The 15606-nt window shown below is 42.9% G+C and overlaps 1 protein-coding gene across 2 annotated transcripts in view; it reads left to right on the forward strand.

Annotated features, from left to right (window-relative positions):
* SEC14L1 (SEC14 like lipid binding 1) overlaps window positions 1–15606 on the forward strand; it is a 60850-nt gene that overhangs the window by 6536 nt on the left and 38708 nt on the right. For both annotated transcript variants that reach the window (XR_001941200.1, XM_018555695.1), the window contains exon 2: window positions 12214–12363. Coding sequence is in view for 1 of the 2 variants with exons in the window: in XM_018555695.1 (XP_018411197.1) it covers window positions 12214–12363 (150 nt within the window). In the remaining variant the exon portion in view is untranslated. The remainder of the gene's footprint in view (window positions 1–12213; window positions 12364–15606) is intronic.

Genomic DNA, 15606 nt, shown 5'->3' on the forward strand with positions numbered 1-15606 from the left:
TTAAAAATGCATGTGTACAATAGAAATCGATCTAGATATATCTAGATCGATCTAGATCTAGATATATAGATATATATCTATATATCTATATACCTCCCAATTGTGCCCTTGTGTTGTCACCCTATAGCATGGCCTTCTAATGGGGACTACAAGTGGCTGCTTCAACACATATTAAGTAGGCATGGTCCACTGTTGTCACCATCTGGATACCTGCCTTTGGAAGTGCCATGTAGCCATCACTGGAGTACATGTAGACAGGAAATGGGCTGCAGGAAATCAGCAGCACTGAGATGTAACATATTAAAAAAAAAATTGTCACAGGTCGGCTAGAACTATGAGGTGAGTGGAAATCACTCATCTCATAGTTCTCCTTTAAATAAAAATGTAATTGTTTGATACACCGTGCTTTATCAAAATCAGTGTTTTCAGCTTGGAGTTACATCTATGTACTGTGAGTGAGTCTGCAGATTGCATAGCTGTGACAAATGATCTTGTGTGCAGTTTTTATTATTTAATATTATTGTAGGTTCTAGCTGTGCACGTTCCTTAAAACTGCATTCCTAAATGATTCTAATGCAGCACAGCATGTGAATGTGTCTGCTGCTTTGTAGTGATGACTGGAAAGTATTTGCAGTCTGGAAATACTTGTGGGTGGTTCCGGAAAAGGAATGTGGGAGTTCAGCTTTATCTCTGCAAGACCTGTGCTGAACAGCATGTTCCGAAGACACTTGTGTGCTTCCTGAGAGCTGGAACATAGAGATCCTGCATTATAATGGTCAGGATCACATGAGGAGCTACTGCCAATCGGGATACTTGACATGACCCACATTGTGGTTAATATCCTGCGTTTCTGTGGAATTTCTTTCCGTCGCGGTTAATTTTTAAAGCCATCAGAAGAAAGGCTTCACTAAAGTTACACTCCGAACATAAACACTTTCATAATATTATGCTCCTCAATAATAGCCACAAAGGATATAAAGCCACTTTGTGTGCATCAAATGTCATTATCTTGTGACATCATCACGGCGCTGCAGCAGCAGACAGAGGCGGCGCGCTCCTGCACACTGCCTCCTGAAAATTACAGGCAGGGGTGGAGACGAGACCAGTCACCCAGCAGAAAGAGCGAGAGCAGTAGTGACCGGTCATTTAGCTCCTGCTCAGAGACAACATTTGACACTGGATCACTGCACAGATCTGAAGGAAATACAAAAAGCACTACCATCCTCCATTACACTGTATGGTAATGGACTTGATGCCAGATCTCAAGGCCTGCACATATGTGAGATCTGCGCCGGTTCAGTTTACGTGAATGGAAGGGATTCTCCTCCTGCAGGAGGATATTTAAGGGCCCGTGCACGCCAGAAGCGTTGGGGTTGCACTGACCGCTTTTTCCAGCACAGACAAGGCAATTTGCCTTGTTTCACGGGCACAGTAAACGTTGCGGCGGTGTGCGCTGATAAAAAGTACGACATGTTGTACTTCTTTTTTTTTGCAGTGTGAGGTAGTAACGCTGCATCGCCCCGTGCCGTGCTGATTGAATGTTATGAAATGTCATTTATCAGCACTGTGCCTGTCATCGCACACGAGCAGCCGTGCGTTCAGCGCCGCTTGCTGGTGTGAAGAGGCCCTCAATGTCAGCAGCTGGTGAGGCCACACAAAGAAGAAATAAAAATCCAAGAAAAAAAAACATTGCTTCTATTAAATGGAGAGAGGATTGCTATACCGCAAACTTTATTTTGGGGGGGAAGGTCTGCTTTTGTTTGCGCTAGATGTTTAAAGAGGAACTTGACCCACCAATTTAATGTCTCCCTAAATAGTTACTTTTAAAGACTAACTCGGGGTAGAATAAAAAAATTAACCCTTGCACTGGGGCTATCCGCACACTGCAAGGGTTAACTGCTTGTTTTGGTCTAGTGCAGGGGTGAGCAACATCAGGCCTCAAGCTGTTCTTTAACTACAAATCCCAACATGCCTCTGGGAGTCATGCCTGTTGCTGTCTGTCTTGCAATGCCTCATGGGATTTGTAGTTCCACAAAAGTTGGAGGGCTGGAGTTGCCTATCCCTGGTCTAGGGTCTAAAATAAAATCGATCCTCTGTCCCATCTGGCTGCTAGACCAGTCCCAACAGCCTCTTCTCCCCCAGCCTCTGACGGTCTAAGGACCCATAAGTCATCCGGTCTAATACAGTGTATTAGACTTGGGGACGCCAAGGCACATTCCACAACTGGAGGGGTAGAAGGAGGAGAGGACCGAGGATCAGGTGAGTATGTCCTCTTCCTTACCCTGGAGAAAATCAGTCCGTTAACCCTTGCAGTGGGGCTAATGTTTATTCTGCCCAGAGTCCTTCTTTAAGGCATGCCAACTGTCATGGCTGCCAATGTGTTTATTGCAGCTCTCAACCAAACTTTTAAGCCCTCATGGCTGGTTTCATAGCTGATCACGTGTGCAGCACCATGGCAACTGCAATCCAAATAGAGGCTAAGATGGCGCCCTCCTTGTCTGTAAAGGATAGGAGTGTGTATTTCCACTTTAACCTAAAAACCTTAAGAGTAGGGCTGCACTGATACTTTTCGAGTACCAGTACCGATACTTGGCATTTTCATGCATGAGAACTACCAGGGTTGCAGAAGTTGCAGCTGGGACCTGGCTCTGGCACTCCATCACTGTCCTGAAATCATTAGTCTGTATTGTTTTAGAAAAACTGTCACATGACAATAAACAAAAATGTATCAGTACTCGTACTTGTACTTGAGCAAGTATCAGTACTCGTACTCGCAAAACTGGTATCTGTGCATCACTTATATATATATTTATAAAAACAAAATCGTACATTAAAACAGAGATGTACAAATCCCAGGAGCTCCGTGTGCTCCTTACAAATGACAGCTGCAACCTAACGTTTGAATTTTTCTCTTGTCTAGTCTTGGAGCTCGAAAAGTATCGGTAGTTGTACCGAGTATGGTACTTGGTATCGGTGCATGCCTAATAAGATTATAGGACATTATTATTCTCCTCCATACAGTACTTTCAAATCACTTATTTCTAACACTTGACGATATACACCTCTCACCTTCTATTACATACATAATATATATGTCTTCTCTGTGGTTTACTATTTATTGGGAGATCAGAGTGCTGCCATTGCTTCTCTTTAACTGAGTGCAGAACGTGTGAGAGTGGATGAAGCTTATGGGAAAGCTTAGCTGTGTTCCTGACAACACAAGCGGAATAATTTGGCTTCCTGAGTCAGATCTCCTCTGAGAAGTCTATTGTGAGACACAATGCAGCTCATGCTGTTCAGACGGTAAACGGTATAGGAAATGAGCAGCGTGCTTAACCCCATCCTCTCTCTCTAAGGAGTGGTGGACAGGGCTGATGTTCAGGACCTGGTAATGCTGCAAGTACCTGTGTGATTTTTTTTGCCAGTTCATGACATGTTTATTTGTATGTGGGTACATGTACATGTGATCTGACCATACATGGAGCAAATGTGGGCTTGAAATGCATTCTGTAGGTGGCCCTGTCTGCAGCCCCCGTACCCAACATCATTCAATCTGAAAATCAATGGAGCTAGGAACATGTTTGGCTGAAGATTGACCTAACCAACTAGCTGCAGTTATTGTTTGGGTATTCTGACAGTGGCGGGTGCCGGCTGTCGGAATACAATAGCCACCGCATGCGATTGATACATTCATATGCTTCATGTGGATTGGGAATGTTACTTTTTTTTTGGTTCAGCCCACAGACTGAATGAAAAAAAATCTGCTAGCATGGACCTCTGGGAAGTCCATGGCAGGACTGAACACTAATCACTAAAACAGAGGGCTGCATGAAGCCCATAGTAGAGTAGAGGAAACTTTTGCACCATGGATTAAAGTGCAATGTAGCACGCTGTACCGCGATAATGTGCATTGTGGTGCGGTGGGAAAAAAGTTTTTTTTAAAGTATTGCATGCACTACTGCATGCTCCTATCCTGCACTACTTTTTCACTGCAGCACAATGCCCACTATTGTGGTACCACATGCTGCAATTGCCCAGTATTGCGGTACAATGGGCGTCATTCTGGAGGAGGGTTCCCAGGCAGACTGTGTTCTAACAAAGTTTGTGACTGCGTTAGAATGTGTGACCGGTGACGTTACCCTAATCCTGCCCTGTTTTTCAGCGGTGGAATATGTGACTGGTCACACATTTTAACGTAATCACGCCCACTTTTTCTGCGGTGAAATATGTGACCGTCAATCTGATTGCACTTTGTGAGTGCAATCTGACATTCCACAGAGTGGGATAGAAGTGACATTTCAGGACTGATCAGCTGTTCCAGGGCAGATCGGTTCTCCTGCACATACCATCTGTGATGCCGATCTGCCCTGGAACAGCTGAGAACACATTGGAATTCTTCACCTTTTGCCGGTCACACATTCCACCGCAGAAAAAGTGGGTGTGATTACAATAAAATGTTGACCACGTGACCGGTCACACATTCCAACCCAGTCGCAATCTTTGATAGAACAGGCTGCATTTGCATGCAGACTGCCATAGGTAATGCTCACATGTGATGCTGAGCCTCCATCATTGAAACAACTGAAATCCAACGAATGAAAGTGTCAGGCCAGGAACAGTAATGATGATGAGGAGGAAAGTACTTTATGATGCTGGATGTTCTCCAGCCAGTAAATGAGGCAGGCTCTTTCTGACTTGCTGGAGCTTCTAATGCACACTGTGAGAAGCTGAAATCAAAGCAATTTGAGTATAGGAGAAGAGCCTGTACAGCTGTGTATGACTAGGTAAGGCTGGACTTCAGCTTTAAGAAGAAAGGGAAAGTATTAAACTCTGGTAAGTTTGTTTTTCAGTCTGGGCCCCCTTCGGAACGATTTAAAAAAACAAAACCGAAGACAAATAATCTAAAATAGCAGCGGCCATCATTGCTTCTGTCCTGACGTCCAATTCGCACTGAACCTACTTTGCCTGCCAAAGCAGCACAACTGCGTTCTCTGTGACCCCATTCAGTCAAAGAGAGTAAGAGCCCGGAGTGACGGGCAGCATAGCCAAGTGAGCAGTGGAAGGAGGAAAATAAAGCTGCATGGGTAATAGAGCTCGGAATAACAGCTTCTGGTACACCAGCAAGTCTGGACCCAGCGTGATGCCAGAAGGGCCAGTGACAGCATTTGACAGCACAGTGTGGATGGCAGAAATAACGTAGCGGCTTCAGCCAACTCTTAATTTAGCTCAAATAAAAGTAATGAAATGCTTTCATTGCCCGTTCCCCTCATACATTGTGCAAGCAGAGCACGCGGAATACAATGTGGCCGCAGGCTTTCTGTTGACACCAAAGACTTCTATTTTCTCTGGGCATATTCATATTAGAATTCAGGCCTCAGTGCTGCCCCAGGACCCACATCAACCTAGCAAACAGCTCCTGGAAGCGACGCTAGTTTGGGGCAGAACAGCCCTTTGCAGTACCAGCGCTGCTCTGTGGCGTTGGCAATGCTACCCCTGGCATTGGTTTGGAGCCTAATTAACTGTTTCCTTTAGCACTTCACTTTAAAATTGAAAAGCAAGGGTTTTTTTTTCCTTTTAAATAGTAATTCCAGTTTCCCAGCCAATGTGGGAAACTGAAATTACCCCTACAAACTGGTGACCTTCCCCCGTGCTTTAGCCAGTATATGTTCTGAACTCCCTACACAGCCTTGCAGCTCCGATATTTTGTATATGGAATGTTTGCAAATAGCAAGCACTCATTGGTCAGTGCAGTCACCTGACCATGGTGATGGATGAGAAGCACTTCCTGCTAAGCTTCTCATTGCTTCTTGCCTGTGGCCCCTGAGCTGTGCAGCCAGCGGAGCTGAAGCCCAGCAATTAGGCTGTCAGATGGGTGACTCTGCAACTAGAGACAAATCAGCAGCGATCCCTATAGAGACTGCCTATCTGTCCTTGCTCTATCCCTGGCCCAAACGCAGTTAAATCTCGATTTGCCAGCGAGGAAAGCGACCTCTCGCTGCCTCAGCTTAGGAGTGAGCAATTCCATAGGAACACGCAAGCAGCCTCCTGGCAATTTTGGAAGTGGAAGGATTGCCAGCGGCAGAGTCATCCATCTGACATCAGCCCAAGTGTATTACTTGGTTCTACATTGTGATATAAAGGGATTATGTCGCAGTAAAGATCGAGGTTATAGTGTCCTGTATTTTATTCAAATGTTCTTTCTCCAAACCCTGCGAACCTCTATTCTGGCTGCAGGCATGCACTACCACACAAAAAGAAATGGGATTATATGATCTGTTTGTTGTATCAGGATTCAGTAGGAGTGTCAGCTGTAAGTGCTGCAAAGGTTTCCATTGTATATTCTAGCTGCACCTCGGGGTGAATAACACACACCAGTTGTTCTACTAGATACAGAAGTTGTATGTACAGCAGAATATCACTGAGGTTAGCAGTACCCATGGCTAATAGTGGCTACATGCACATGGGTGTCTGGGGATACTTGCGGCAAGAACCTATGGATTCTTGTGGCAGGAATCCCAGTGCGGTCCATACAGATGCAGCCACTGTGCCCATTCAAGTTAATGACAGGCTGACAGCGGGCGCATATGGCCGAATGTAATCGCAAATTGAACGATTAGCTGCAAATCAGGAGAGCTGCGTGCCCCAGGATGCAGAGCGATTTCATCCAGGGAAAAGCACCCGATTTACTCCATTTGCAATTACATACAGACAGATGCGGCCGCTGTTTCCCTGTCATTAACTTGAATGGGCACAGTGGCTGCATCTCTATGGACCCACCTGAGATTCTGTAGGTTCTTGCTGCAGGAATCCCCAGACATCGATGAGCATGGGGCCTAAGGGATCCTTTAAATTGCATCGAAACCATAAGAACGAAAGTGTAATATATTTCATCTTCCCATCCTTTGATGTTGTGGCTGCCTTAGTTTTGGGTTTGTTTTTAACTGGTGATCCTACCAGTGACAGACTTCCGGTCCTAGGGTGACAACGGTCACTAACTGTACTGCATATATGGAGGATGAGCGTTGTCATCCTAGCAAGGAAGTGTTAGAACTACAGCACAACACCCCTCTCCTTTTCTCCTTGGGTCAGGGCAGAACAAATCCTAGGAGCCAGGTAGCTTATGCTTGTTAAAAAATTACAGCTTGCAATAGTATATCTAACAGACCAAAAGTGAGCAAGTAAGAGTTCACGGGGTTTATATACACTTTTACTGTGTAAGGTGTCTAAGGGTCAGCCTACTCGTTGCAAGATGTACTAAAAATCCCTGGTTAAAGTTGAAACTACCTGGTCAATGATTACAATCCGGCTCAGCAGCTGAATCTAGGCCAGTGTTGTGTCCTGAATAACAGCTGAATCGCACTACAGGTTATGGTCAGGCCATCGCACTACAGGTTAGGTGATTTAGGTCAGGCCAGGCGCACAGTGAGTTCAGATTGAAGTCTATGGCAATATCTGCCAGTGCCGACCTCCCCTGAGTATGTCAGTTCTCTGCCTTTCATGTTGATGCATTTGCTTCAGTACTTTGAATCCACGACCAAGCACAAGCATGCCAATAGAAGTTTTGATTGTTATTGGTATTTGCTGCATGCTTGTCCTGGATCCCTGGCGCTACTGAGAGAGTCGGGTAACTAGCTTTTTGGAAACAGGTCAGCAGTGGCATGGCTGCTCCAGTATTTATCAGTAGTGGGTTCCTTTTTAAAGCTGAAAAAAGACACTAGGTCTTATTTTTAGGGGATGTCTTACCTGGCTGAACGGTATCTTTATGAATGAATACAAGATGTTCTCTGAGTGGACTAGGGGCAATGATGTCATGGCACTGTCCCTCATCCAATCAGAGAATGCCCTGTATTCATGCAAAAAAATACTAAGCATTCGCTGAATGGCCGCTGTGCTAATTGAGTGAGCGACCTCCCGTGTCTTCAACCATAAAATTAGGCTGAGGTCACAAATAGGACCCTGTCACCAGACCATTAATTCCAACAGAAATCTATCCATAAGTTGTTTTTTTATGTGCATTGCATATAAATTATGCATGTTTTTTTAACCTAATGGGTGCCACCATATTGGATGTGATATCTGCAGGCTCAGAGCTGCTGCTGAGGTGACATGCTATAGTATATATTTTCTCCTGCCTTGGGACCTACTTAAAAGGTTATGTAGGGAGGTTAGGGGAGGGGCAGAGTTGCTGGGCCAGCACAGATCGTAATTGGACGTTACCAGAAGGAGAGGGCTATGACGTGCAAGGAGAGTGGGGGGCTGTACTAGCTAATTGACTCTTCCTGGAGTAGTCACATTTTTCAAGCAAGTTCAAAGGCACATTGCAGGTCCAATAGAAAAAAAAAACATTTATGCAAGTAAGCATTTAATATATTTGATTTTTTTTTTTGCTTTTACCCCAAATTTTTTACATGTTGACTGGGTCTCTTTAAAGTGTATGTAAAGACAAATCATCTAATTTAAATTTTTGATAGAGTGGGTAAAGGCATGCCCCTCGAAAATTACTTGATAGGGCAGTGATAGTCAACCTCGGCACTCCAGGTGTTGTGGAACTACAAGTCCCATGAGGCATTGCAAGACTGTGACAGCCACAGGTATGATCCCTAGAAACAGATGCATATTAGGATTTGTAGTTTGACCACAACTAGCGTTCTGAGGTTACTTATCCCTGTAGTAGGAGTTTTAACCCTTCCCTACTCTCCCTAAAACAAGGTTTGACTGTACATACACTTTAACTGATTGCACCCCCGGTATGTGTATTTTTGTCTGGTAGATAGAAACATTGGAGACACCATAAAAGAATCATTTTTTTTTTTTTTTTACAGACAGGCTTCTATTTTTCCTAACATGATAATGTGATTATCCCGTGTGGGTGTATTAGGCACGCACGATGCTTAGTAGATTTCTTAGAATTATCTTAGTGGGAGGAATAAAGGATGTAAAAATGGCTGGAAGGGCGTACTTCATCATATAGTTCTGACGTGGTCAGCAATGTTTATTTCAACTCGCACTGAACTCCCTTCACGATTACTCTACATGCCAAACTAGCACAGCTGTTTTCTCTGCTTTGACCCCATTTAGTCAAGGAGAATAAGTGCCCGGAGTGACGGGCAGCGTAGCCAAGAGAGCAGTGGAAGGAACAAATGAGCTGCATGGGTAATGGTCTCCCCCCGGAGTCTGAATGATACACCAGCAAGTCTGTACCCAGTGTGATGCCAGAAGGGCCAGTGACAGCACTGTGTGGATGGCAGAAATAACCGCACAGCTTTAGCTCAAATAAAATCATAAATGATAAAATAATGGCTTGGATATGACGGTAGAGTTCACTGAATTGAATGCACCTACATTGTTATATAGAAGGTAAGGTTGAATAAAGACATCGGTCCACCCAGTTCAGTGTGTGTGTGTGTGTGTGTGTGTTTTTAGTAATTAATAGGCTCTTAGTTACATATTAGGTTGAATAACAGCCAAGAAAGCTTAAAGTGATATTGAAGCCTAACTTTTTTATTATTCTCTCCTTTAAGGAGACCCTCCTTTGCTGGAGGTTGTTGCTTTTATTCCTTACAAGTGCCTAATTCCTCTTTTTCTAGTGGCTCCCCGCAGCTCACTTCCCCCTGCACGGTTGCCACCATAATTTTTATTGAGGCACCCGTGCGTGCTCGTTTCCGCAGTGGCTGTGTGCGTCAGGCCATGCCCGTTCCCTCTTTGATTGAAGGCAGAAGGAGCCTATGGCTCCTCTGCCATCAGTATCCCCCCCCCAACCCGGAAGTTCGAGGAACGGAGGATCTCTTCGGACCGGCGGCGGGGACGAGCACAGCTGAAAGGTAGGTGTGTAGGGGACTGGGGTAGAAAAAAAAGTGCTGGGCCGTTTTTACCCTAATGCAGAGAATGCATTAAGGTAAAAAATGCCCAGACCTTAATGCTACTTTAAGGATTTAGAGAAGATCTGTAAAGAAGAGTGGACCAAAATCCCTCCTGAGATGTGTGCAAACCTGGTAACCAACTACAAGAAACGTCTTACCTCTGTGCTTGCCAACAAGTACTAAGTCATGTTTTGCTTGGGGATCCAATACTTATTTTACTCACTGAACTGCAACTCAAGTTATAACATTTGTATCGTGTGTTTTTTCAGGATTTTTGGTTGATATTCTGCCTATCATTTAAAATACACCTATGATAAAAAAAATTATAGACCTTTCATTTCTTTGTAAGTGGGCAACTTACAAAATCTGCAGGGTATCAAATCATTATTTTCCACACTATGTTATTCACAGGATGAGCAGGTACAAGTAATTTAAGGCCTCAAAAAAAGCAAACTAATGCAGCCACCACATTTCAAGCTTTGGTAAGCTGCAGTATATTTTTCTTGGGTTTGGTTGTGCTTTATCAGAAACATTTCCCTAAATGAATTAGGAATGCTGCTGTTGCCGATTTTTTTTTATTATTATGAAAATTCTAGTTGAAAAGATGTCATGCTGACCTTCTTTCTTTGATACTATGAAGGGAATTTATCAAAACTGGAGCAGACAAAACCTGGAGCAGCTGTGCATGGCAACCAATCGGCTTCTCTCTTTCATTTTCAAAGCTTAACTGAACAAACTGAAGAGAGAAGCTGATTGGTTGCCACGGTCAACTGCTCCAGATTTTGTCTGCTCCAGTTTTGATAAATTCCCCCCCTTGTCTCTAGCCCAGAACAAGTATGCAGATAAGGTCTCCTGACTTTTCAGCTCTCCGTACCTGTTTCAGGTCAATACAACAGCAAAAAGTTTCCCAGCACACTCGCCAGCCAGCATGCAAATAAACTTGTCTCACAGCTAAGGTTAAAAACAGAGGTTTAGATGCACGTCTTCTGCAGAAAATGTGAAAGCCGCGCCAAGGCACCTCTAGATAGTGCGGTCCTAACTCTAACCTATGAAAGTCTCCATCTTGGAGCACATGTGGCAAAAGATCAAATTGGGTGCCTTTTGGTCAGGAGGAAGCCCAACCTCCCTTAAAGGTACAGGGACGCACAAGGGACCCCGCACATCACAACGACAGCTGAGGCCCCCCATGCGTCACTGCACCAAATCAGTCAAGCAAAACAAATGGCAAACGCACTCATCAATTCGTTACCAGCTTTACAGCAAGAAAAAACAGCCTTAGCGGTGAGACAAGTTTTTTTGCATGCTGGCGGGCGAATGTGCTGGGAAACTCTTTGCTGTTGTACTGTATTAAGCCCTTCCATGTGCAACATGCTGTAAAGCTGGTAACAAATTGATGAGTGCGTTTGCCATTTGTTTTGCTTGACTGTTTCAGGTCAATTTTTCGATTTAGGAAAGCTAGTGGGCCAGCATGACAGCCAAGAAACTGGCCCCTATATTTTTAGTTTTTGGGTTTAGCTACGCTTTTAAGAATTAAATGTACAAATGACACAATTTAGTTGGCAGGTTGTGTCAAGTAGTTAATTTGCTGGTCCACGAAAACTCTTCTTTATATTGATGTGTCTATTGGGAACACTCTTGAGTAGTATAGTTGGCTAGTTAGGTTATAAGGGTAGATGAGATGGATGGGCTTGGATAGAAGAGGGTGGGATAGTTGAGCTTTTTGGTTTACGTTGTGGCTGTAAAGCAATCTGGAGATTTACAATAGGAACTCTAGGGATTTAGTGCACGCAGCAAGTCACTGATCTTTACATTGCTCAACTCATGGCAAACCGTCTGCCTTGAGCAGCTGTTGGCCTATTTATTATTAAATACGGGAATGGAAAACGCTTGGGTAATGTATGTTGAAAGACACATGTAAAACATTTAACGAAATCTCAATTAGGTTGCGTCTACTTCAAACTGGTACATAATGGTTGTTAGCGAGCCGTGTTACAGCTGAGAGCAGCGTGACTACATATGATGGCGTGTAACATTGCCGTTTATATGGTCCCTAACTGTTGCAGGCTGGAAAGTGCTGAACTGTAATTCCTTTTATACAATTGTATATACAGAGGTTGTAATGTTTATTCATGGCTTAGAGCGGGGAATAAATTAACTCCGAAGGTCTGCCATAGAAGTCATGTGCTGATCTTGAGTATGGATGCCCTTTCACACCCTACAAAAAGTTTGCAATTAAAAACACATTTTCAAACTAGCAATCTTGTGAAGGATTAGTGCTGTTCGCAATTATAATTGGAATCGGCAAATGTATGTTTCTTCAATGAAGAGTCATGTTGTTGCTTCTCTTTTCCAGGCCTATGAGCGCCGTTTCCCCACGTGTCATCTTATCCCAATGTTTGTGGGCAGCGATATCATAAATGAGTTCCTCAGTGAGGATGGAGCAGTGCATGTAGTAGAGAGACGGTGCAAACTGGACGTGGATGCTCCACGGCTGCTTAAAAAGGTGAGACCTCCCTTCCAGAATAATTTGGAATATTCTGTGCAGTAAATTTGACTGGATTTCTCTGAAAACTTGGTGACCCTTGCCTTTGACCATGTAGCACAGCCCTACCTTTCCTAGCCAGAGTTCCGTGGAGCCCTAGGGCTCTTCCAGAGGATGCTAAGGGCTCCTTGAAATTTCTATCTCTGAAATAAGTAACCTCCTGACACTATTGATCTTTTTAGCTATCAGTAAGGGGGGGGGGCAGGAGTACGCTAATGTACTGTGAGCCATAGGCACAGTAAATATCAGTGGCTTCCTAAGATCAGAATGTTGAAGCGGACTTTTACCACCTTTCACTAAAAAGTACGTCAGCACTCAGCTTTGTATGATGAAATCATCTCACATTGATTAGTTAAATAAAGATATATTTTTGTTTTACTTACAATTACTTTTTTTTACACTTCCTGGTCCTCTTGGGCATTAGTGATGTAGCCTGTGCCTAAGTGATGCACCCTCGGACGGTTACATGAGCAGTGCATTGTTGGGAAACCTCATCTGTAATCTCATGAGATCTCAGGGAAAGGCATTTCCCTCCCCTGGGATGATGTGCCAGAGTCCCAGGAAGTAAAGGCAGATATATTATTCTATATAAACTGAATATACAGCGCTAAAGATAAGTGGGTATTACATTATAGTAATGGAAAGTTTTTGATCACCTCTATTGAAACAGATTGGAATATCACAAAGACTTTAGTTTGTTAAACCTTTTTCACAGAGGCAAATTAACACAGAGATTGTGATTTTGTTATTTTATTTATGTTTATTTCACACATCACAAAAATTCTTATATGAATTATTTAATAGCACTATAATTTGATCATCTGTTACGGTAAACACTATAATTTATTTAATTATTTTCAGTATTAATTCTTATGCAGAGGATTTTTACACCAATCATTGTAACAATATTTTTCACATATCGCTTGTTATAACATAGCGAAAAAGTTGCATGTTAGAAACAGCTGTTATAATGTAATACCCATTAATCTTTAGCGCTGTATATTCAGTTGATATATCTTTTAGACCCACGGGTCTATATTACAGCAGCTTTCGATTATAAGTGATCATAGTAGGTCTAAGTCACACAATTTTTTATTTAGTGTTCAATCACCCCTCACTGGTATATGGTATATATTTTATTGGTATAGGTTCATATGTTAATCAATTGAATTCTTTAGCGCTGCTCATCCAGTCAAACTAGATATATTATTCTGCCCTCAGTAAACATGGCCACTGTGAGGAGAATGGGGAGAAAAAGACAAGGTATGCAAAGAATAAAAAGTCTTCAATTATACATAAATATCTGGCAGTTTGCCATTTGTAAAGGTGACTTTGCTGTCATTTTCCTCTTTTAGGCTATGTTCGCACCATGTACAGGCCAGATCTGCAAACGCAGTGCAGTGCGCTTTACCACGATTTTGCTGCGTTTTTTAAAACTTAAAATGGGCTTACAGGTGCGTTCCAGTGCATTTGTATGCATTTTTGATGCGGTTCCAGTGCATTCCAGACCAGAGAAAACAGTATTTAATTTTTTTCTTGACCGGAATGCACTGCGCTGGTTTGAACATAGCTCAGAAACACCATAGGGATACATTGGGATGCTTTTTTTGGTTCGGGAACAAACTGTTCTGGTCTGAACATGATCCGGACAGTGTGTGAACAAGCCCTAATGGTCTCCTCCCCCCCCCCTGTTAAAAAGTTTGTGTGAGGCTATAGGGCAGCGTTAACAGACAACGCCCCCCCAAAGTAGCATCTACTCACCTTTCCTCTTTCCTGCTTCACAGTGTGCAAAGTGAAATGCCCAACACATTGTGAGCATGGGTTGAGCATATAACTCTCTCTCCCTCCCATATGGCAGCACCAGTGCCATGCCATTGGCTTAGTGCTGTCACCTTAGGGGGCAAGGAAAGAGTCTATAGGTTGCGCTGCTACAAATAGCCTGTGTAGTTTGATCTCCTGCTATTCAGGTTTGTTTTAAATACATCAGCATGGATTTCTAGTTAGAGCAGTCAACAAGTGAGCAGACAATTCTGGACTTCCTATGAAGGAGCGCCCATCGTCCGTCATTAAATGTTTCTTTGTAAAATAAAGTCATGAAAACAAAATTGTATAAACGATCACTATAAAAACAATACAAAAATTAAAACAAATTTCACCACCAAAAACTGTTTTCCTTTTGAAGGAAGTCTTTGAATTGCTAAGTAGGAAGAGACAATTTACAAGAACAAACTTGTCTTCTTCCTGCATCTGGTTTTCTTTGGAAGATCAGGAAATCCATCACACCTTTCTCTTATATGCCACCAGCATTTGAGTATGTGCACAGCAGGATTGCACAATGACTGTTTGCCATTATTTGTTTGTAGATGTGAATTGTCTTTGTCTAAATTTGTGGAAATGTGTAAGAGCCTATAGGTTTTATATGGATTTGTGTATGAATGGCTCCTAAAATGTGGTCTGATCTTTGAGTTTTAATAAATACAATGAAGCAAATACATATATAGTATGAAGTTATTGGAACAGCTTCTCTTGGCAGTTAATTCAAGGAAATGCTTTTAGTAGCTTGTGCTCAACATGTGCAGTGGTGTGGTGTTAAAACCTAATTCCTAGAGGGGCACCCAAATGAAAATGTAAAAAACAAAATGAAAAATTAATTCTGAAAATGTTTTTTATTTTAACTTTTTACAAATTTTTTAACTTTTTTTGTTTTGTATAAACTTTATAATTATATTTTTATGAAATATTTTAGTTTTTTACTTTTAGGGGCAAACAGACCCCTGATATTTCCCCTTTTAAACTAGAAACAGGGATTGAGGACACAGAGTCCTCAATCTCTTTTTCTGCATCCTCTGTTATAAATGAACAGGAATCCTCTATGCCGAGTGTTCCTGTTCATTCATAACTTGTGGACAGAGTATGTTTACCGCATCCACAATTATGAATGAACAGGAGGTGATGTAGATCACCTACCATGCATTTATAATTGAGGATATAGTAACCATACTCTGCGATTTACAAACACTCAGCGATCACTGATTGCTCTCCATCCTGACAGCTGTCACAAGGGGCGGTGCAGGAGGAGAGCTCAGCCTCCTGTGACAGCGATGGCTATCTCTGACCCCACACCGCTCTCACGATCTGAGAGGAGGCTGAGCGCAAGGAGAGACGCCGGCTACTCACAGCGCTCTCCTCCCGCAGCGCTCGGCC

This window comes from Nanorana parkeri, unplaced genomic scaffold, assembly GCF_000935625.1.
Source record: "Nanorana parkeri isolate BGI_ZX_2015 unplaced genomic scaffold, ASM93562v1 scaffold209, whole genome shotgun sequence".
Taxonomy (NCBI): domain Eukaryota; kingdom Metazoa; phylum Chordata; class Amphibia; order Anura; family Dicroglossidae; genus Nanorana; species Nanorana parkeri.